At 47.3% G+C, this 23021-nt stretch overlaps 3 protein-coding genes across 3 annotated transcripts in view; 2 read left to right on the forward strand and 1 right to left on the reverse strand.

Moving 5' to 3' along the window:
* The first annotated feature begins 211 nt into the window (after positions 1 to 211).
* Positions 212 to 4161, forward strand: LOC132707881 (alanine aminotransferase 1-like). Its single transcript, XM_060679885.1, has 4 exons — positions 212 to 625; positions 1215 to 1524; positions 1583 to 2048; positions 3556 to 4161. The coding sequence occupies exons 1-4, from the start codon at positions 377 to 379 to the stop codon at positions 4100 to 4102; spliced, it is 1572 nt and encodes a 523-aa protein (XP_060535868.1). The 5' UTR covers positions 212 to 376; the 3' UTR covers positions 4103 to 4161.
* Positions 4148 to 10767, forward strand: LOC132707882 (alanine aminotransferase 1-like). Its single transcript, XM_060679886.1, has 4 exons — positions 4148 to 4402; positions 4630 to 4939; positions 8217 to 8896; positions 10417 to 10767. Exons 1-4 carry the CDS (start codon positions 4283 to 4285, stop codon positions 10744 to 10746), a joined length of 1440 nt encoding a protein of 479 aa, XP_060535869.1. The 5' UTR covers positions 4148 to 4282; the 3' UTR covers positions 10747 to 10767.
* A 2699-nt stretch (positions 10768 to 13466) lies between these two features.
* The window catches only part of LOC132707404 (low-density lipoprotein receptor-related protein 2), a 38275-nt gene continuing 28720 nt past the window's right edge, over positions 13467 to 23021 (reverse strand). Inside the window, exons 14-19 of the mRNA XM_060679251.1 lie at positions 21481 to 21692; positions 21018 to 21427; positions 17297 to 19278; positions 14521 to 16080; positions 14053 to 14467; positions 13467 to 13999 (exon numbers count right to left, since the gene is read on the reverse strand). Coding sequence (XP_060535234.1) covers positions 13615 to 13999; positions 14053 to 14467; positions 14521 to 16080; positions 17297 to 19278; positions 21018 to 21427; positions 21481 to 21692 — 4964 coding nt within the window. The 3' untranslated portion in view covers positions 13467 to 13614. The remainder of the gene's footprint in view (positions 14000 to 14052; positions 14468 to 14520; positions 16081 to 17296; positions 19279 to 21017; positions 21428 to 21480; positions 21693 to 23021) is intronic.

Consider the following 23021-nt stretch of genomic DNA (forward strand, 5'->3'; position numbering starts at 1 on the left):
CATAAAAGCCGAACGAGACGATCTGCTGTCCTTATATTCGTTTTTGGTTGTAAAAACAATCCTATTTTCCGAATCAATTCAACGTCAGCGTGCGCGGCGCGCGCCGCCTCCAAAACCGCCCGGTTTAACGGGCTTAATACCAAGGCCTACCACGTCTAATCTCGACCCAAGCGATAAACCCTTGACATATGGACTCTAGACCGCTGTGTTTTCGGTACGAACGGCCACAGTCCGGCCGGTCAGTGCGCGTTTCGTTGCCGGACGTGCCTTATTGAATTTCCCGCGGCCGATTATGTAAGCGACGCGAATCCGGCCAATAAAAAATTAATACACATATTTAGCCGTTTGACGAGTACGGGAGTTTTATCGCCCCGCCATGCGCCGGTGTTCCGCGACCGCGGCCTACTCAGTGTTTCGGCACGTCGGGCGGGTCGAGGTCTGTGGTCGACGCGAGTTTCGGCTGTCAACGATACGAAACAAAAGCGTTCCGGAGACGATGGCGGGCTCGGGGGCATCGCCGTGTCTCGCCATGGATAACCTCAACCCCAACATCAAGGTTATGGAATACGCCGTGAGGGGACCGCTCGTAACTCGGGCAGGCGAGATCGAGAAAGAGTTGGAGCAGGTAAAAGGGATCGATACCCGGGCGCCCCGTTAGTGCATTTAAATTCAGTAAAATATACGACGTGCCCCGCGTTTTGTTTGTCGAAATCGATTGTAAACGGATTAGAATCTGGATCGAGCGATCCGAAAGCACTCAAGGTCGCCGCGGTGCATTATGCAACTAGTCAATTGAGGGCCAGATTTCAGCAGGCGGCGTTGCCGTCTCCTCAAACTGTTTAAACTTTCGCCGAGAGCAATGCAGCCAAGAAACCGACGTGGTTTTGGCGCAGGCAATCCACACATCTGTAAATAATCCATTTCGTTTCACAACGGAGCGCGCGTCGCTCCTAACTCGCGATTTGCCGTCGTTGCGGAAACATCGGCAACGGCGCAACAGCTGGTCCCCGTCGCCTGCCAATTTTCGCTTGCCGGAAGTTTTTCGTTATCGATATTAAAACAAACACTTTAGCATTTAACCACGGACCACGTGTCCTTGTTTCTGTTATCTGTGGAGTGACAGCGCGGAAACGAAGGTGGCTGGTCCGTGGTCGCGGGACGACGAAATGCCGCGATGACGTCATCGCCTGCTTATCGCTCGTGTTCGTGCGTAGGGGGTGAAGAAGCCGTTCACGGAGGTGATCAAGGCGAACATTGGCGACTGCCACGCGATGGGCCAAGTGCCGTTGACCTTCATCAGGCAGGTACTCGCCTTGGTGACGTATCCGAAGCTGCTGGACGACCCGCAGTTTCCGGACGACACCAAGGAGAGAGCGCGCACTCTCTTGAAGGGGTGCAGGGGCGGCTCGGTGGGCTCCTATACCGATTCCCCCGGGATCGAGGTCATTCGCAAGCACGTCGCGCAGTATATCGAGCGCAGGGACGGGATACCGTCCGATTGGCAGAACGTCGTCATCAGCGCAGGTCAGGCCCGCCGGCGCCGGTCTAAACGCTTATTCTAAGGGGGGGTGGGGCTTTGCAGGCGCCAGCGACGCCATCAAAAACATCCTCAAGCTGCTTATTTGCCCGGTTGACGGCAAACCGCCCGGCGTGATGACCCCCATACCCCAATACCCGTTGTATTCGGCGACGCTGGCCGAATTCGGCATGCACCAGATCGGGTACTACCCGAATGAGTCGCGAAACTGGGGCCTCGACGTCGCCGAGCTCGAGCGGTCGGTGTCGGAGGCCCGGAAGGTGTGCGCACCGCGCGCCATCGCCGTCATAAACCCGGGGAACCCCACGGGTCAGGTTTTGTCCCGCGACAACATCGAGGAGATCATCCGGTTCGCGCACAAGGAGAAACTGTTCGTCCTCGCCGACGAGGTCTACCAGGACAATATCTACGCGGACGGCTGCAAGTTTTTCTCGTTCAAGAAGGTGCTGACCGAGATGGGGCCGCCGTACCGCGACATGGAGCTCGCCAGTTTCATGTCGTGTTCGAAAGGGTACCGTTCGAATCGTTATAATGGTCGCGTTCAACGGACGTATCAAAGGGCTCCCGATTCGTAGGGGTGGGGGACTTTTGAGTTTGCAAAGCCGTAGCGGAAACTTCCGCGTTACAAAGCCAACACGTTGTAGGGTGGACGCCATTTTTAGTAGGGGGGTTATTTTGAGCTACATTCGCACTTAATTTTTTTTTATTGAAATTACATCATGTATTTGTTGTTTAGATTGCATTCCTTTCAATATTTTATGACGGTTTTTAAGTAAAAATATTGTATTGGAATTGTACTTCGCCGTAGGGGCAGTAAAAATAATTCTTGAAAACGTCTCGTATTTTACTGGTTGCTGCTCCATAATGATCGTAGCGTCTTGAAACAGACATTTCATGGTTGTTTATATTTTGTTCGGGTTGTGTTGAAACTCCTTCAATGTCAGTTAGTATATTGTGCAGTAGACATGCAGTTTGAACTAAGATACCTGCTTTCTCGGGATTGACTTGCAATTCGGTTTTTAAAAATCTCCACTTAGCAACTAATATACCCCATGCGCATTCAATGCAGCGTTGGGCCCTAGACAGGCAATGTCCCAATGGGAAGGTTTTCTCGAAAACCCCTCGAGTTTTCGACTATCGTATCAAGGTATGTCTATTTTTAAACAAACGGTAATCTTTTCTAAATGCAAATTGCACTCATATGAAATAGATATGCAATTTTAAACTAAACTTAACCGAAGAAATATTGGATAGGAAATGGAGAAACCTGAAAAAAACCTATACAGGCATCAAGAACAATTCAAAACATTTTATTTGTTACAAAAGCATATTTGCTATGTGGTTCCTCTCCTCTTTTCCACCCTCAGCAGGTAGCTGCTCTTCTAGGACCTCTTCTAAACATATCAAATGTCTCGCTGCTCGGAAACGTGCTAGGTGTTATGGCAATTCTAAAATAGAGCTCTTATAATAAGTTTACAAATGTCGGCCTCCGACGTATTGTTTCCTTCATAACTCCTTGTAATACTTTTGATTTTTACTATACTAAAATCTACAAATACTAAATCTCAAAATCAACAACACACAAAGAAAAATAAGAAACCATAACCTCTTCATATGTCAAAAACGGAAACTGACTGAGGATGGCTCTGCTGGTAAGGCGTTGATCTGCCAACTCGAACTTGCCGGAGGTTGTGGGTTCGATTCCCACCGGGAACCTTGGGTGTATTTCTGTTTGTTCGATTTTAACGACTGGCAAAATTTGCCAAATTTACTCGTTGATATATGGAAAAACCTTGGCAGCCGTCTAAGTAAAGATGCGAGCTAATTGTATAATAGAAAAAAAGTGACTTGAGGGCGAACACGAACCGCTACGTATCGGAAGTGCTTTGCTACGTCCGCCGAATGCGACCAATAAAGTTACTTTCGTTTTCTCGGCCACGAAACGTTTTTTTTTTCAAAGAGCGCGAAAGTAACCTCACCTTTTTCGCAAAAGTCGCAAATTTGCGTGCCATCGCCAGGTACATGGGGGAGTGTGGGCTGCGCGGCGGCTACGTTGAGGTCATCAACATGTGCCCCAAAGTCAAGGCGATGTACCTGAAGGCGATCAGCGCGATGCTGTGCCCGACGGTGCTCGGCCAGGTCTGCATGGACACCGTCGTGAACCCGCCGACGAAAGGCGAGCCCAGCTACGAGCTCTACATGAAGGAGAAAACGGCGGTGCTCGATTCGCTCAAGGCGAGGGCGAAAATGGTCGCGGACGCGTTCAACTCGATGGAGGGGTTCAGTTGCAACACCGTGCAGGGGGCGATGTACGCGTTCCCGCGGATTACGCTGCCCCCGAAGGCGGTCGCGGCGGCGGAGAAGGCGGGCAAGGTGCCGGACGTGTTCTACGCGTTCGAGTTACTCGAGAACACGGGCATTTGCATCGTGCCGGGTAGCGGGTTCGGGCAGCAACCGGGCACTTACCACTTCCGCACGACGATACTGCCCCAGCCCGACAAACTCAAGGCGATGCTGCAGAAGTTCGCCCAGTTCCACAAGGACTTTATCAAAAAGTATTCTTAAGGCGACATGAAACGTGTTCGTGTATATAATTGTTTGGATTAAATGTACTACGCATCCTACGAAGTTTTTTTATTGGCCTCCCCGCCCGACCCACTTGCACATACTATCTCCTCGCGGTGGTAATTAAAGATATCAGTCTAAAGGTGCCGCGGCCGATAACGGACGCATTTAGAAGCGACCATGGCGACCAGACACCCCCTCACGATGACCACGTTGAACCCCAACATCAAGAAAATGGCCTACGCGGTGCGCGGCCCCGTCGTCACCAGGGCGTGCGAAATCGAAGACGAGCTGAGAAAGGTGAGCCGAAATTTCGCGGAAAATGGTTTATTGCCATTACCGGTTAATTACTTCGCGTTTATTATCATCACGCTATTAGCGAATGCATTTCGTAACAGCGCCCTCTGTTCAAAAACTTGACGTGGCCGACCGCTTTGCGCGCTATCTCTCGGGAGGCCATCGAACTTATCGCATCGAGCTTGCCGTTAGCGCTAATGGATGACGCGTCGCGCGTTTAAAACTTGCAGGGGCTGAAAAAGCCATTCGACGCGGTGGTGAAGGCGGATATAGGCGACGCGCACGCGATGGGACAGACGCCCATCACGTTTATTCGCCAGGTGCTCGCTTTGGTCAACTACCCGCCGCTGTTAAACGAGCCGTTGTTTCCCGCTGATGCCAAGCAGAGGGCGCGGGCGATTCTGGGCGCTTGCAAGGCCGGTTCCGTGGGGGCGTACACGGAATCGGCGGGTATCGAGCTGATCAGGCGTCACGTGGCCGATTACATCGAAAGGAGGGACGGAATACCGTCGGACTGGCGAAATATCGTCTTGACGACAGGTCGGTGGCCACGATTTTAGCAGTTAATTTTTGTTAGTAGATATCTTTAAAAAATGTTAATATTTTCGATGCAAGAACTTCGAGAGAGATCGATCCAGCGCGCCCCCTCCCCCGTTAACTCATGTATAAATAAAAAAACAATAAATGTCTTTTTTAATTTATTAGAAAAAAAACTTATTATCTTTGTATATAAAAGAACCACGTCAGTTTCGCTTCCCATGAATCGGAGATATTTCCCACGCTTTGAATTTTGACCTTTGTCAATTCTGACAGTCATGTCAGTGAATGTATTCGTGTAAGTATAGCATGCAACACGTTCGGTAAACAGAATTAAATTAGATCAAAAAACTGTTAAGTTTTTCACAGTTGTTTCTACTTTATGACGGCTGTTTCAGCAACACCGTGTTTTTATCAAATTTTTTGATAAAGGTGCGGTGTTGCCGAAACAGCAGTCATAAAGTAATATTTTTTTTTATAATTTAATTCGACCTCGAAAGTTGTTTATAATTGAAAGCACTCTTTCTTCCTCTGGATTAGTACCGGGCAGATAGAGTGCAAAGCTCACCTACGAAAGATATGTTCTTAAACGCCAGTTACTTTTTTTCTACAATTATCAAAAATTTCAAGCTATCGGGCACAAACATTGATTTCATTAGCTTCCAACTTTTCATTGCTTACAAATTCCTTCGTTAAAGATATTTCGGCAAGTAGTTCGCCTTCGGTTATTAATGTTTCACTTTACAATAAAATAGTTTTTATTGCGGCGTTGCCAATGTTTATACGTTTTCATTGTCACTTGCCAGTATCGGTCTGATACGATTCACGTTGTTGTATTTAATTTTTACGGTTTTTGTAAAATATTTCAATAACCAACTCGATGTGACATTTGCAAAAACAATTAAAAACATCGCATTTTACGTCGTGTATACTCACATGTAGTGACGTAATCAAAAATCCGCATTTCTTAGCTATATTGCTACCATTTTTAGATGCGGATTTCAAAATTGACCAACGAAATTCCTGCATCAATTTACGACATCCAGTCACGCTACGACGTAATTGCCTGATTGCTTTGACTGAACTCTAGCTGTTTGATAAAATAGCGGCCGTACTCCTAACCTGTATTTCGCACGCTTTTTTTTCCCACACCATTTGACGATATCCGGACATATTTTGAGAAAACCGTGCAATAAAAACGTTACACTTAAACGGAATATTGTTCGTTGAACGGCATTCGGTCTTATTGCTAACGTCTAGTCCGCCGGTGAACCTGACCCCCGAAGTGAAATCAGCATCGCCGACATCCGTCTTTAGCCGGAGCGTCAGGACCAAAAGTAACGAAAACTAACGGACACTGGGCGAAAGAATTTGAGAACATAAATTTTAAACAGTCATCGCCGTTCCTGAAACGTAAAAGATAAAAAGCATTCGTTCCGGTTTAGTGATTGTGTTCGGCAATTGATGATGAGTTTGCTTGTCTTAGTCTTATGGCTCTTTTTATCTTTGACGGATCGAAGATGTTGAGAGATTGTTGGACAAGTGATAAATCTGGTTTTGGCGTTATATTTCTTTAGAACTTTTGATATCTGGTCAGTGATGTTTTCAATGAAAGGAATTACAACAGTGGCAAGTGTAGGGTTGCTTTCAGCCTCATGAAGTGAAGTGTATTTTTTAATAGAACGCGTAATATCTTTAATGTGGAAATGATTAAAGAGAAGAGTAAGGTAAACGTAATTCTGGGCTCAGTGACTCGGGCTGAGAGAGTTGTTAACCGATGATTTTTGGGCCGGATGGTGATGTGACAATGCATTGAGGCATCGGTCTGTATGCGTACGTTTTCTGTAAACGCAATTACCCAATAGTAGGTCTGATTTTTATTGATAACCATTAGGTGGTGGTGTACCACCTAAAAATATGTATGTCAACTCCAGCAGTTCTCGATTGTCATCTCTAGGATTACAATTGTACTATATTACTATATATTGTGTTATATGTATTCTTTCTTCAACTTTTTCACCTAAGATTTCATCAACTCTGTTATCCTGTAAGACAGTTTTGTAATTAGACTTGTTAATTACAAGGTTGTACACAAAAAGTGGTTCTAAATAGACAGCAATCAGACTGCCGTGCTTTAATATCTGGGGTGCCTCAAGGCTCCATTCTGCGGCAAACTTTATACTGTTGTTGTATGCAATTTATTACTCATTTCCGGAGATAAAATGTTGGAAAGCTGGAAAACATGGTGTCCCTAGAACATTTCACTCCATCTAAATCCAAAAAAATCTATAGCAATGTTCTTTGGTAGACCCGTTTACGTTGATCGATTATCGCAAATGGTTGAAGTAAAAATGTCGAATGTGTGCATTCCTCTGAACACGGAAGCAAAAAACCTTGGGCTTATGCTCGACAGTAAGCTAAGGTTTAACATATGATGGCGACAGGCAAAGATTTCTCCCTAAAAGCCATTTTTAAGACCTTAAATTTTAAAAAGTAATAAATACAATTTTCCAAGGTTATTATATAGTTTACATTAAATAATCTGTTTGAAAAATCAATCGCAATAAAATTATCATTAGCAGTATTCACAGCTGCCGTATCAAAACATGTAAACAAATCTAAAAACAATTTATAAATTAGAATTTGTAGAATACAGAACTTACTTGTAGAATAAATCATATAAGTACCTGTGTAATCGTTGTTTAGTGTCTGTAACCCGTCGGAGAACGATATTTGAGATTCTATATTGATAATATCTTCGTCACGAGTGATGCTTAGAACTTTACATTTACCTACGTTAAGACTCGATTCATTTGAGATACACCAGTCAAAGAGTATATCTACTGATCTCTGCAACGTAACACAATCGGCAATACTGGAAATGGATTTTTAAATTTTTAAGTCATCCGCAAATAACAGGTTCTGCGTATCATTGAGATTTGAAACAACGTCATTAATAAATATTAGAAATAGTAATGGTAGAACCCTGTGGCACCCCTGATGTGAAATATCCACCAGATGTAAGATATGTACGGTGTTGGAGTTGAGCTACAGGGCTCTCATCTTTGGTAAGGATTTTTGTTATATCAATAAGAAACATTTGAGAGGATAAGAGCTAAAAAAATTTTTTGTTTGAAGCACCCTAAGTATAGAGTTTAAAACGCATATCAACGCGCCGGGGTGCAGCTACCCAAAACTAGATGGCGCCAGGAGCTCCGAATTTAATTTAAAATGTTTGATGTTTGATTTTTTTTGCATTTCTGGGTACCACCGCGTATAGGCGGCAGCGAGGCCATCAGGAGCGTTCTGAGGTTGCTTTTGAGCGGCGCCGGGGACGACCCGGTGGGCGTCATGGTGCCGGTGCCCATGTTCCCGCTCTACTCCGTCACATTGACCGAATACGGCATGCACCGAGTCGATTATTATCCCGACGAGGACAACGACTGGGCTTTGGACGTGTCGGAACTTGAACGAGCCGCCCGGGAAGCGCGGAAGATCTGCGCGCTCCGCGCCATCGTCGTCATAAACCCGGGGAACCCCACTGGCCAGGTGCTCACCCGGGGCAACATCGAGGAGATCATCAGGTTCGCGCACCGGGAAAAACTTTTCGTCCTCGCCGACGAGGTCTACCAGCAGAACGTCTACGGCGACGGCGTCCCCTTCGTCTCCTTCAAGAAGGCGCTGTCGGGGATGCCGTGCCGCGACGACGTGCAGATCGCTAGCTTCATGTCGTGCTCGAAGGGGTACGCGGGCGAGTGCGGGGCGCGGGGCGGATACGTGGAGCTGATCAACGTCTCCTCCGAGGTGATGGCCGAGTACTTAAAATCGGTAGTCGTGAATATGTGTCCCGCGGTCTCAGGTCAGGCCTGTCTGGAGGCCATCGTGAACCCGCCCGCGGCTGGCGAGCCTAGCTTCGAGTCGTACCGCGAGGAGAAGGCTCGGGTGCTCGCGTCCTTGGAGGTAAAGTCTGTTCATAGATATAAGAAAGTGACTAACTGATACGAATTAAGGAAAAACCCGGGCAAGCTGTAAGAATGAAATATGGCCGAACAGGTCCGTACTTTGCTTAGAATTTAATTATTTGGGGCTTTGTTAGGAAAAATACTAAACAATATTTATTTATGTTTAAATCTAAAGTAAAATTACAAATTATTTTTAGTACCTACTTAAATTACTTAAAATTATTCACATAATATATCAGTATCACTATCGCCTGTTCTAATTATTATTTGTTCTATATTATTTGCAATACGGATATACGATTGTTCTGCTTTTTATATATGTTTAACAGAATTTGCCCAACTTTGTCGAGGGATGTTAAAAACTTCGGTTTCTATAAGTTTGAGGACATCGGGGCTAACACGGGGAAAAACATTGTTACGACTAATGGCAGATTTCAGTTGGTACCAAACATGTTCACAACTTGCATTGTCCATTACAATGACGGTTTTAAGAGGAATGTTTGAAACTAGTTTGTTTTTAAACCAACTTTCAAATAAATCAGCGGTGCTGTCTTCATGGTAATCCAGAGAAGAATTTTTAATATTTTTCGCAGACAGAGAAAGTCCATTTGGCATCCAACCATCTTTAGAGCCAGCATGCAAAATAGTTATTAGTTTACCTCTTTTTGATGACGCGTTTGTTTACACTTATCAGTTGAGTGAACTCAACCCTTTTCCGTGGTATCATAAGTGTCGAATCAGGTTTCATCCAAGTAAATAATTGGCCTTTGTTGTTCTCTGTAAATCCAATTTTTTTCTAGATATTCCAGTCGCCATTTCCGAATTCCAAAAGATTCCATTAAAACTTGCCTTTTGTCAATTTTTTAAAATCTAAAACCCATTTGTTGAATACACTTCCATAAGGTAGTTCTGCCACATTTAACACCGGTTTCATCTTTTTCAAGTCTCCTAATTAAGATATCTAATGCAGGCACGCTTCACTACACTCAAGAAAATGTCCTCATCGCTACATTTTTTCCTCGCCGAAATTGGATTATTCACAATTTTCCATACAGTTGATGTTCGAATTTTCTTCAATGTGGCCGTTTCTTCTAAAGATACTTGCTTGCTGGCACCAAGTTCAATGAGAGTCAAATAAACATTGCTTAGTCTCAACAGAATAGTGTTTTCTACATTTGGGCGGGAGCATCTCCTAAGATACAATAGACTCGCACATATTTTGCATAATTCGCACACGATTCAACACACGCTGTATTACACCCGAAATAAGAACGATTACTACTAAGTAGTATACATACCAAACCAAAGAATATTAAACACAGGTAGGTATAAAATTATTTTCTATTACGGACCACAATTATACCTGAATTTAAATTCCGAAACTTTAGGTAATAATCTTGTTGCATTGTATGTTAATGACCACCCTTGGATAACCCCATTCACTTTCTTATATCTATGAACAGACCATAACCGCTCCCCCAGGTGCCGAAAATTTTTAATTTGACGGACGATTCGCAGCTCAAGGCCCGCATGGTGACGGACGCGCTCTCCTCCGTCGAAGGCTTCAGCTGCAACTCGATCCGGGGCGCGATGTACGCGTTCCCCCGCCTCCGGCTGCCCCCGAAGGCGGCGGAGGCGGCCGCCGAACGGGGCCTCGAGCCGGACACGTTTTACGCGTTCCGGCTCCTCGAGGAGACGGGGTTGTGCGTCGTGCCCGGCAACAACTTCGGACAGAAACCGGGCACCTACCATTTCAGGATGACGATCCTGCCGTCTCCGGGGGACCTGCACGCGATGCTGCGCCGCCTCGCTAGCTTCCACGCCGAATTCATGCGGACGTATTCGTAGAAATAAAGTTTTCTTGGAGTATTCGTCGTTTTTATTAGTCGCCATGTATAACTTCCGTAGCCTCCCTTAGCCAACGCGTCCGGATTTGGTTTCGCTACTCATCGAGAGATGGCGACATAACGCAACGTATTGTTTCGTCCATATGGCTATGAGAAAATATGATTTTTTTTTTACTCCCGTCTGTAAAATACCTAATTACCCACCACGTCAATTTCGTTTCCCATAAATCCGAGCCACTTCGGACATTTCCGGGATTTTAGCGCACGGGTTTGGGAGCGATCGGATGTTTTCGGAGATATTTCCGACTCTTAGAATTTTGACGTTTGTCAATTCTCGACAGTCATGTCAGTGAATGGATTCGTGTTTAGCGACAATGTAACCAAAAATTATCAGGCCTAGAAAAAGTATAGTATGCAACAGGTTCGGTAAACCTTTTAACTCACTCGTTTATTAAACACTTGCTCTGCTCGTGTCAAATAAACTCGCGATTCAAATGCCGTTTACCGCACTTGTTGCATAATATACTATTTCCATACAGAAGGTGTGGATCTTTTGCGCGTGCGTCGCCCCCAACCAATTGAAATTGGTCTCCTTGTTAACGCTCCACGCCGCACATAAGCTTAAAAGAAATGGCCCTTATCCGACGTCGATATCCATCTTTTTTTCGCGATTTTCGACTGTTTTTTGGACATTGCTATGAATCCCGACAAGTGTCTGAAATTTGAATTTGAAAATTAAAAATCGCGCGTGCAAAAGCATTTTTCAAAAACCGTTTTCGACACTGTTAGCATCACCAGTCAACACTCGCCCTCCTGGCTGTTCGCATAATGGGGAGCGCGAGTCTGGGCCGTAGTTCGGCAACGATCCGTGAGAGGGTGCCACCGTCTACGCACAACAACGACGATCCGTGAGAGGGCGCCACCATCCGCGCACAACGCTCGCTGAAGCCTGTCAGCCGGCGGGCATTCACTTGCTCCGCGTGTGCCTGGCATAAGCAGTTGTTTACGTCAAATAAACCCCTTTTTACCGTTTAATTTCGGTGCAATCATTAAGTGTAACGTGCTAGAGATTCATTATCTATCAGACACCAAAAAAAATCTTGAACCAGACGACGCACAAGTTACGGTTCCATAAACTTTATACAGGGTGCACCGCATTGTGCATGGTGCATTGGTTATAACTGAAACTCTTTCTTTTATATTGCGATATAGCCCATAGAAATAGCAAAAAGTTTTATATTTAAGGTTTTCACCTATTGTACAGGGTGTTCCCGATATTCCGTGCTAAATGAGAAATGTGTCCTAAATTTTCCAGATATCAACTTCAAATTTAGCAGAGAAGTAAAAGTCTGTGTATACATTTAAACGGTAGCAATTGGGTGCAATCAAATTTCTGCAATTATTTTTTAAACATTTTTGTTTTTTTTCTGTAAATTTTAAGCGCGACTCAGGTCTCTACCTGTCACCAATATGGAAATCAGTCATTAAAGATGGTGTTTATCATTTAGCTCCGCCCCCGTCAAACAATATATAAGCGGGTACAGAGTAAAATGCGAGATAGTTTCAGTTAAGCTCTGAATGTCAGCAAGTTCGATTTAATAAAAATCGGCACAGAAGTTTTGTGAAAAGTAGATTTTAAAGTGCTTTTTATGGGACTCCCACTCACAAACTTGCATAAAAAAAATAAAAGTTATTTTCTTTCATTTATTTATTTTTGATAAAATTTATTATTTATAATTCCACATTCCTCGAAAATATTATTTTGTTGGTAATGTGTTACCAACTTTTTTCGGCCTATTTTTCCTGCAAAATTTTCACGGTAATGTGTGAATGTGATAATTTTCCATCTTGAACATGAGAGAAATTTTTATTGCCGGGGTACGTTTTTAATCCATCTTTAATCTTCCGTCGTGTTCGAAACAACATTACAAGTTACAGAGAAGCCTGGCACCAAATAGTCAGCGGTCACCATTTTTTAAAAAGAATTTAGGCCACGGTAACATATTGCCAACAAAAAAAGCTAATGAAATTATTATAAATGAACAATTTTTTTCATCGCTTTCATCTCTTTTTTTTTTTTTTTTGCAAAGTGGCCATCCTCTCAAATCAAGTATTATAAAAGTTCCTTGAAAAGAATAATACTGATGCATCTTACGTCATACTTCATAGTGTAAATACAAAATAAATATTATGCTATTATGTCTATACAACTTCTTATTTTTAGAGTGGTTAGTGCAAAAAGGCTTTGCCCGTACTAGATATTTGTTTGAGGTGCTAATCCGATAGGTATTGGTCGCTAATTTCTTTAACAACGCTTAATGCCTTGTTCGCCTGAAAATTTAATGGGATTTCGACATATTTCGAGAAAATGCATCACCCAAACATCGACGACCTGTCAGCGGCCATCTCGAACGTCAGAATTTGGAATTGGAGTTGCCATTGGTTAAAAACGAAACGTCAAATCTCGCGCGTGCGCATGTCGAATTCAATGAATTTCCTGTACTGTCAGCTGTATGGTTTCGACATTCAGGCGGCTGGGGCTTAAGCGCCGAGGAGGGGGAGCCAAGGGGAAAACGAAACGTCCGAGCGACGAAACAACCTTTATATTTCACATCTTGATAATCTGCAAGACACTCCCGGGGATTATTTACAGGTAAATTAGCATCGGCGGCACGTCGTCGTCGCCACCTCGCTAAAACTAAACAACAACTCGATAAAATTTCAGTAAAAACAGCTATATACAGTCCGGGGCGGTGAGGACTCGCACTTCCTCCGGCAGATGGCACTCGAAACAGTCCCCCCAGGTCCCTCGCTCCGCGTCGCCCTCCTCCACCGCCCGGCGTGAATAAATAAAATGGACGCGCGCGCATCAGCAGTCCTCTTCGACGAGCTTCTGCGTGTCCTTGCCGGAGTCGTAACGCGCGGGCTCGAGCTCCCGGTGCCGGACCTTCGGCGACGTCTTCTGCGTCACGCTCGACGGCGCGAGCACCGCGCTGCTCGGCTCCGCCTTCGCCGCCTCTCCGGGCACCTCGTAGACGGCGCCGCCTCCGCCGTTGCCCAACGCGTCCGGGTTGTTTTGCACGTGGTCGTACATGGGGTTGTGGAAGTCGCGACTCTTCCGTCCGACGGGGTCGAGGCTGTACGCGACGTCGAGCGGCTCGGGCGCCGTCCCCGTCGGCGGCCCGAATTCCACGTTGCTCCCCTGACGGAAGGACACGCTCTGGCTGCCCGCGAGGCCCCCCAGACCTTTCCCGCTGCGAAAAGACGGAGTAAAAGTCGCGCCTCGACGGCGACGGCGTCCACTTACAAAGGCCGCTTCCTGATGAAGAACCAGACGCCCGTCGCGGCGCCCAGGATCAACAGTATCACGACGACGGGGACGACGACGGCGGTGGCGGCGGCGCCGGGTCCGTCGGTGCCTTGGGCGGCCCTCGCTTCGCAGTACCGCCCTTCGTAGTGCTCGGGACAGTCGCACTCGAGACCGTCCAGGTCGCTCTCCCTGCAGACGCCGCCGTTCTCGCAGCGGCAGACCTGGGGCAGGGCGCGCGGCGGCTCCGTCGGCGCGTCGCACACGATCTCCGCCTTGCTCTTGTGCGACGGCGTCGCCTGCGAGTCGGGACACGCGCAACGGTGCCCGTTCGGCACCGCCAGGCACAGGTGGGAGCACTGGTTCGACGCGCAGGGATTGGGCAGCGAGGTGTTGTACCGGGACTCGTGGAGAACTGCAGAGAAAACCGTTATCGCCGGGTCTACGTGTTCCGACGCGACGTCGTACCTTTGACGCCGGACGGGTTCAGCAGGTCCCGCTGCACGGTGACCTGGACCCCCCTGCCGAACTTGTCCTGCCTGACGATCTCGCCGGTATCCTTGGTGATCCAGAAGAGGTGATTCTCGAACACGTCGAGCGACACGGGATGCTTCAGGTTCTCGCCGCGCAGGACGATTTTCCGGTTGGAACCGTCGTACCGCATCGTCTCGATGGTGTTGAGCTTGGTGTCGGCCCAGAACAGGGCGTGACCCATGGCGTAGTCGACCGTCAGACCGGCGGGATGCCTGATCTCGTCGGTGATCAACGGTCGACGTTTCGACCCGTCCATCCACGACACCTCGATCTTGGGGGCGGAGCCGGAATCGGCCCAGAACATCCTGCCGATCTGCGGGTCGACGACCAACGACGTCGGACTCTCCAAGCCGACGTTCACCAACGCCCTGCGGTACCGGCCGTCCGTTTTCGCCACCATAACTCTCCCCTTGGGTTTCGACCCCGCCCTCTCGGTCTCGGTCCAGTAGAGGTTCTCCGCGAGCCAGTCGCACGCGATGGCGGTCGGTTTCGAGCTGCCCTTGGTCTCCAGGTCCTGCGCGTATCCCGCCTTGACTTGGCCGTCGAGGGCGTCCACCAAGTAACTCCTCTTGATCGTCTTGTCGTAGCTGTCCGCCCAGAACACCATCTGGGTCAACGGGTTGTAGTCGAGAGCCTCGATCCGCTTTTCGTCGCTGACGACGCTCGTCTCGTCGTCTCCCTTGAGGGCGAGGGCGCGGATCTCGGGTCCGTTGGCGAATATAAGCCGAGCGTCTTCTTTCACCGCCTTGCAGACGCCCGACAGGCCGTCGGAGAGGGCGAAGCCGTCGCGACACGAGCACGCGTACGTGCCGTTCAGGTTGGCGCAGAGCTGGGAGCACCGGTGGGTGCCGGTCGCGCACTCGTCGATATCGAGACACACCTTGCGGTTGTCCTTGGAGATGATGAAGCCGGAGAAGCAGGCGCAGATGTAACCGCCGCCGGTGAGGTTGGTGCAGGTGTGTTCGCAGCCGCCGCGGGTCGAATCCGAGCAGACGTTGTTGTGGTGGCAGCCGAGCTCGTCGCTGCTGTCGCCGCAGTCGTCGGCGAAGTCGCACACGCGCTTGCGGTCCACGCAGCGGGAGTTGGCGCACTTGAACTCGGCGACGGCGTCGCAGGGTTTCGTCTTGGTCGCGCACAGGGTCATGTTGTTCTCGTCGGTGCCGTCACCGCAGTTGTCGACGCCGTCGCACAGCTGGTACCTGGGGATGCACCTGCGGTTGCCGCACTGGTACCGCTTGAGCGAGTCGCAGTTGAAGTTGTCGCAGAGCGACGGCGACTCGTCGCTGCCGTCGCGGCAGTCGTCGGCGCCGTCGCACAGGTCCGCCTGGTCTATGCACAGGTGATTGTCGCATTGGAACCGCGATTCGGGGCAGTACCGTCCGCCCGGGTACTTGGGCGGGCAGTCGCGCTCGTCGGACATGTCGAGGCAGTCGCGGTCGCCGTCGCAGCGCAGGTAAGCGGCGACACAGTGACCGGAATCGCATTGGAAGGAATCTACGAAAACGTAATCATGCTCATTTTGTCGTTCCAAAGCCTACGGTTCCTTCGTTTGATGAAAGTGAGAGTCTATGGTCGAAATATAAAAAATCCAAATCTATCGCCGACTATATTGGTTATAAAGAAATAAGGAATGTTGTTACAAGAAAAGTCGGACGGCATATTTCTCTTACAGTTTCCATTCTGGGAATTCTAATCAGATATGGAAAACTTTAAATATGTTTAGAATTTGTAATCGACCGATTTCGGAAATACCACCTAACTTAAAAAATCCCAGTGATATTAACTATTATTTTACTTCTGTTTTTAGCAATATTAACAAATCGCAAGTTCAACTCGAATAAATCATTTGCATTTAAACTCGCAACTATTGACTCAATTAAAGCCTTTATATACCCGCTAGAATGCTTTTGAATGAATTTAACAAAAAGTACCATTCTGGGAAACTAAGAATCAGTTTAGAGGTGCCAAATTAACGTCATGGGCGCCAATTTAACAAACTGCATACCATTCTGACGAGTTAAGTATCAATTTAACGGTTTAAGAAACCGTGTGCCAATGACTAAATGCCAATTTAACAAACTGAGCGGCTTTGTAGAGAGTTGAGAGTTGGAATTTAACAAAAAGTACCATTCCGGTAAACTAAGAACTTAATAAACTGTGTACCATTCTGAAGACTTAGGTACCAAGGTGCCAAGTTAAAGTAGCGTGTGCCAATTTAAGAAACCGCGTGCCATTTTAAAGAGTTAATAGTAAATTTAACCAATTAAATGCGAATTTAACAAACTGAGCGTCTTTGTAGGGAGTTGAGAGTTGGAATTTAACAAAAAGTACCATTCCGGTAAACTAAGAATTTAATAAACTGTGTACCACTCTGAAGAATTAGGTACCAAGGTGCCAAGTTAAAGTAGCGTGTGCCAATTTAAGAAACCGCGTGCCATTTTAAAGAGTTAATAGTAAATTTAACCAATTAAATGCCAATTTAACAAACTGAGCGTCTTTGTAGGGTGTTGAGAGTTGGAATTTAACAAAAAGTACCATTCCGGGAAACTAAGAATTTAACAAACTGTGTACCATTCTGGCGAATTAAGTACCAAGGTGCCAAGTTAACGCAGCAGGTGCCGATTTAAGGAACCGCGTGCCGTTTTAAACAGTCGCTAGTGAATTTAAGCAACTAGTTATCAATTGAGCGGGAGTTCAATTTATCACTCACCCGGTTTACACTGAAAGCCGCTGCAGCCGCGCTCGTCGCTGCCGTCGCCGCAGTCGTCCTCGTGGTCGCAGCGCCACCTCGACGACACGCACTTGCCGTTGCCGCATCGGAACTCCGACTCGGAGCATTCCCTGTACGCGCCCTTGCACATCTCCTCGAGCTCGTCGCTGCCGTCGCCGCAGTCGTCCGCGAAGTCGCACCGCCACTGTCGCGGCACGCACCTGTTGTTCGCGCACCGGAAGTCGGTGTCGCGGTCGCACGCGGGGCAGTTCTCCGGCAGCTCGTCCGAATTGTCGCGGCAGTCGTCTTTGCCGTCGCAAAACAACCAACGCGGTATGCAACGGTAATTGGCCCGGCCGGGACACCTCTGCCACCCGGTGGTGCAGTTCTTCTGACGGCACATGTACGCCGGCTCGTCGGAATCGTCGCCGCAGTCGTTGTCGAAGTCGCACGTCCACAGCGTCGGGATGCAGCGGCCGTTTTTGCACGCGAACTCCGTCTCCGGATCGCACGCGCGATTGTGACACACCTGGGGGTCTTCGTCGCTGCGGTCCTTGCAATCGGCCTCGCCGTCGCACCTCCAGCTGTTCAAGATGCAGCGCCCGTTCGAACGGCACTTGGTCTCGAGTTCGGGACACTCGCGGTCGCAGCCGGCCTCGTCGCTACCGTCGCCGCAGTCGTCGGCGCCGTCGCAGATCGTCGCCGACGGTGTACAGTTGTTGTTCGCGCACTGGAACGTCCCGTTACGACACTGACGGGGCGGACACGTGTTCGGCTCATCGGAACCGTCGCCGCAGTCCTTCTCGCCGTCGCACTTCCAGAACCACGGGATGCACTTGTCGTCCGCGCCGCCGCACCGCCATTGCCCGTCGGTGCAATTGGCCACGCACGTCTTGCGGTCGTTGGCGAGGTAGAACTGGTTCGGACACGCGCATCGGTACGTCGTGCGACCCTCCTCGTCGCCGAGGGGCGGGGCCAGCAGGCACAGGTGGGAGCAGCCGCCGTTGTCGTCGCCGCACGGGTTCGGGTACGGAGGTTGCCGCAGCGGGTGCACCACGTGGATGTCGTACGGTTTGTGGGTGGTGTTGCGCAGCACCCGCAGCTCCGAACCGTCGAATTTGTTGGCCGCGCTGACCGCCTTCAGGTTCCAGTCGGTCCAGTACACGCGGTCGTCGAAGAGGGTGAGCGCGAACACGTGGGGCACCGCGTTACCGGAGAGCACCACGTGCCGGTGACGGCCCTCGAGGTCGGTGAAGGCGACGTAGTCCAGGTGCGCGTCCGCGAAGTAGAGGCGGTCGGTGAAGAAGTCCAACGCGAGGGCGTTGGGCCACGCGATGTCGTCGTTCCAGGTGAGGATCCGGGTGAAGTTCGACCCGTCCATGCCGAGTTTGCCGACGTAGGCCTGCAGGTGCCAAGAGGTGAAGTAGAGGTAACCGGTACCCGGGTGCGCGACTATCGCGCGCGGATCCGCGATGCTCGTCTTGAGGGTCTTGCGGCTGGTGCCGTCCAGCTCCGCGACGTCGAGGTTCTTCGAGTGGCGGTCGAGCCAGTAGAGTTTCCGGCCGACCCAGTCGACGGTGATGCCCTCCAAGCCGTGCGAGTCGTGGCGGACGACGGGCTCGCGCTCGCCCGTCCCTATCGTCGACCTGAAGATGGTCTTGGCGCCTACGTCGCAGAAGTACATCTTCTGGGCGGCGTAGTCGAAGTCGAGCGCGACGACGTTCAGCAGGTCCTGGTGCACGAGGTTGTAGACGGTCGCGTCGACCGACATGTTGCGGATGTAGTACTTGTTGGTGAAGACGAGCCACGGGCGGGTGTTGTCCTTGCGCTTGCAGGTGTGCTCGTCGGGTTCGCGCTCGTAGTACTGCTCGTCGCACTTGCAATAGTACCCGCCGGGAGTGTTGGAGCAGTGCTGAGAGCAGACGCCGGGCGTCTCGACGCACTCGTCGACGTCCGCGCACGCTTTGCCGTCGGCGAGGAGCCTGCGGGATATCGCGATGTAGACGGTATTATACCCAGATAGCACACAATATCCCCAGTCCCCAGGAATAGACTGTCAAATACATCCCAGGGATATCCTGTGAATGGATAGCTTGCGGATTTACCATACACGATATACCACAGATATCCTCTAAATAGATGGCCCTTGCGCCATAATGGGACCATTGGAATAGCAACCTAACAAGTTAAATTTTGAACAGCTCAGAAGGAAAATACTCAGTTTTTTTAGGTTTGTGGTGTTTTGGGAGACATTTTATTGGCGAAGTTTTTAAGCACATCTACATCAACTTGTTTTTAGTTTTTCTGGATACGAACGAGACAAGAGACAGAAAATACGGATACGCCCGAACAAAGTAAAAGAATTACAACTAAGTAAAAAAATTACAACGCGTTTGACAACGCCGTTCTGCTGCAACCAATGACGCAACTACTCGCGCTCGTGCCGCGCCGGACTCGCTCGGGTCTCGTCGGCTTCTCCTCCGTCTCGTCGTCCGCCATCTTTTCAGCCTTATTTTTTTGGCGGCGACTATTTTAATCAGTTTTTTAGTTATTTTTTGTGGTATTATTATTACTGTAATATTATTATGTAAGTGAAACTTTATGGTAATATATAACATAAGATTTTTAGCGACATCATGCCTTGTTTTTTAATATTTTGCTAGGTCAATGAGATAGCAAGAACACGCGGCGGCAGCAGTTATGAGTTTGGTTGTTGGGATAACTTATGGAAAAAACTAGGAAAATTTTTAGGTTGACAAGCATAATTGCATGAAAATAGGCCTTTACTGTCAAACTGAAAAGTCATATTTGTTCTAGTTTTTTTTTTGCACGCCCGATAGTAAATACTCTCTCTACCTACTTTAATGAGGTTTGTATTTAATGAAATGAAATACATAAATGTACACCTACATCATTGTGGAGATTAGCATCTAAGAACACTTTCATGAGAGTACTATCAGCGTCAAATCAAGCCTTTACTTAAAAGGCGGATGTAGGATTTTTTTAAATCTGCTTTTTAAACATATAAGATACCAGTCTCGTTCTTTTTTTTAATAAATTCCAGATATATGCGAAGGCAAACACGTCACAAACATCAAAAGAATGTGAGAATTCGATAGCTGCTTGGCCGAAAAAAGATACATTCATCAAAGAATGACAGGAGAAACCTGTCAAATATTAGTTATCCTTTTAGAGTGTTGTTCAAGATATAGTATCTTACTCTATTTTTAGGATCTTTTAGCTTAGCAGCTTGTTCTATATTTTTGATACATTATATACCTACAATTTTTTCAAATCTAAAATAGAAATAAATGAATAGGTTAATTCCATCACACGCGAGTACCAAGTACTGGGATAGAATTTTTGTAGTCGTACAACCAATTGAACTACTGGACATTACCATTCCAGTATTTATCGTAGACTGTTGGAAATAACCTAATAATTAATTAATTCATTAATTATATCGTCACAATCGGATATACTAACGACGTCTCAACTAGTATCACTGGATATCCCCAATATGTCCTAACAAACATCCTACGGATATATCTGATCATTTCATGCAAAAAGTACCTTTTTCTGCACTCCACGAAAAAGTAGTAAAATCTGTTGCAATTTATAGAAGACGCTAAAGAAAATAATATAAATAACTTCGGGAAAGAACTAATTAACGTGGTGTGCTTTGCGACGTAGAGGGCGCCGGTCGCGATATTACACCTACTTGTAGCCGCGGTTGCATTCGCAGTAGTAGCCGGTGGGCGTGTCGACGCACTTGTGGCCGCACTGGTGGATCTCGACCTTGGCGCATTCGTCGATGTTGCAGTGCGCGGGCTCGTCGGACTCGTCGCCGCAGTCGGGCACCTTGTTGCACACCAGGTGGTAGTCGATGCATTGGCCGTTGAGGCAGCGGAATTGGCCCGGGTCGGGACACGTGGCGTTGTCCTTGGTGCAGCCGACCTCGTCGGAACGGTCGCCGCAGTCGTCTTCGCCGTCGCAACGGTACTGGCCGCGCACGCACTTGAAGTTCTGGCACGTGAACTCGTTGGAAGCGCACGTCTTGTAACGCGCGTTGCACTCTTTGCCCTCGTCGGTGCCGTCGCCGCAGTCATTGTCGTGATCGCAGAGCCAACCCTACGGCGTGGCACGTTAAAATTGAACAAGAGATGCGCACGTGGTCGCCGTACCTTGTTGATGCACCGGCCGTTGCCGCAGGTGAACTGATCTTCGCCGCAGGGCTGCGGCGAAGCGCACCGGTGGAGGGTCGCGTTCTCGTCGGCGCCGTCGATGCAATCCGGGTCGCCGTCGCAGAGCCACTTCCGCGGGATGCACTGCGCCCTGCCCCACGCTTTGTTCGCCTCGCACGTGAACTCGGTCTCCTCGTCGCACTTACGGTCGTCTACGGACACGCGTAGATTCGAAATATCAAAATTTCGATATTACCGTTCACATGTATCACAGTAACTTTTATCGCAACAGATCATCTAATGCAGCAGTAACATTTATTGTAACATAAGCTAAGTAGTTTCAGTGCTGTTCCTGATTTTTATGGCTTTTATTGCAGTCATCAGTAGCAATTATTGCAATTAACCTTTACTGTCACATTAATTAATATTAATTGCATTTATTGGAACGTTTACTACGAATGTTCGGCACTTTCGTAATTTATTTTAATAATTTATATTAAAATGCGTTGCAAACAAACTCTATTTTCTCAATGTTTACTATAACATTTATTGTAATCGTAGCGAATTCCGTAATGTTAATTGCATCTATTGTAACATTCACCACGAATGTTCTGCACTTCGGTAACATTAAATGAATGTTGCTAACAAACCCTATTTTGGCAACCTTTATTGCAATCATTCAGTGCATCAGTAAAAATGTATTGCAATTAGTCTTTATTCTATTAACGTCCACTGCAACATTTATTGAAATCTTTCATATTTTTATAGAGTGTAATATTTATTGCAGTCGTAGCGCATTCCACAAAGTTTTTAATTCCATTTGTTGTAACATTTACCACGAATGTTCTGCGCTTTAGTAACTATCAACTTGTCAACGTTTACTATGATGTTTGTAGTAATCGTTCAGTGCCGCAGTAGCAATTATTACAATTGGACCTTATTCTATTAACCTTTACCGTAACATTTATTGGAATTTTTCCGTATTTTTGTAACTTTTACTGTCACATTGATCGCAGTCGTAGCGCATTCCATAACGTTTTTGGTAATATTAATTACATTTATACTAACATTTATCACCAATGTGCTACACTTCAGTAGCATTTATTATAAAGTACGTTGCAAACAATTTTTATTATCGCAATTAATCCTTGTTCTATTAACGCTTACTGTAACACTAATTAGAATTGTTCAGTATTTTACTGCCACATTCATTGCAGTTGTTCCGCAATTTTCGTCTGGTTTGCAAAAGTTCCGAGCATTTTCGTGACATCTATTGTTACAATTTATTGCAACGATTTGCAGCAATAATAATTGCTAACGCTTCGTGTTTTCGTAACGTTTACCGTAACATTTACCACGAATATTCTGCGCTCCGGTAATATTTATTCTAACATACATTATTACATTTACATTTATTACTATTTTGTTATTATTTGTAACATTTACCGGGAATGTTAAACGCTTGAGTAACATTTATTGTAACGTAAGTTGCAATAAACCGGTAGCAACTTTTATTGTAACAATTATTGCCATCGTTCCGC

Source organism: Cylas formicarius, unplaced genomic scaffold, assembly GCF_029955315.1.
Source record: "Cylas formicarius isolate icCylForm1 unplaced genomic scaffold, icCylForm1.1 PGA_scaffold_9__14_contigs__length_23061073, whole genome shotgun sequence".
In the NCBI taxonomy this organism is placed as follows: Eukaryota; Metazoa; Arthropoda; class Insecta; order Coleoptera; family Brentidae; genus Cylas; species Cylas formicarius.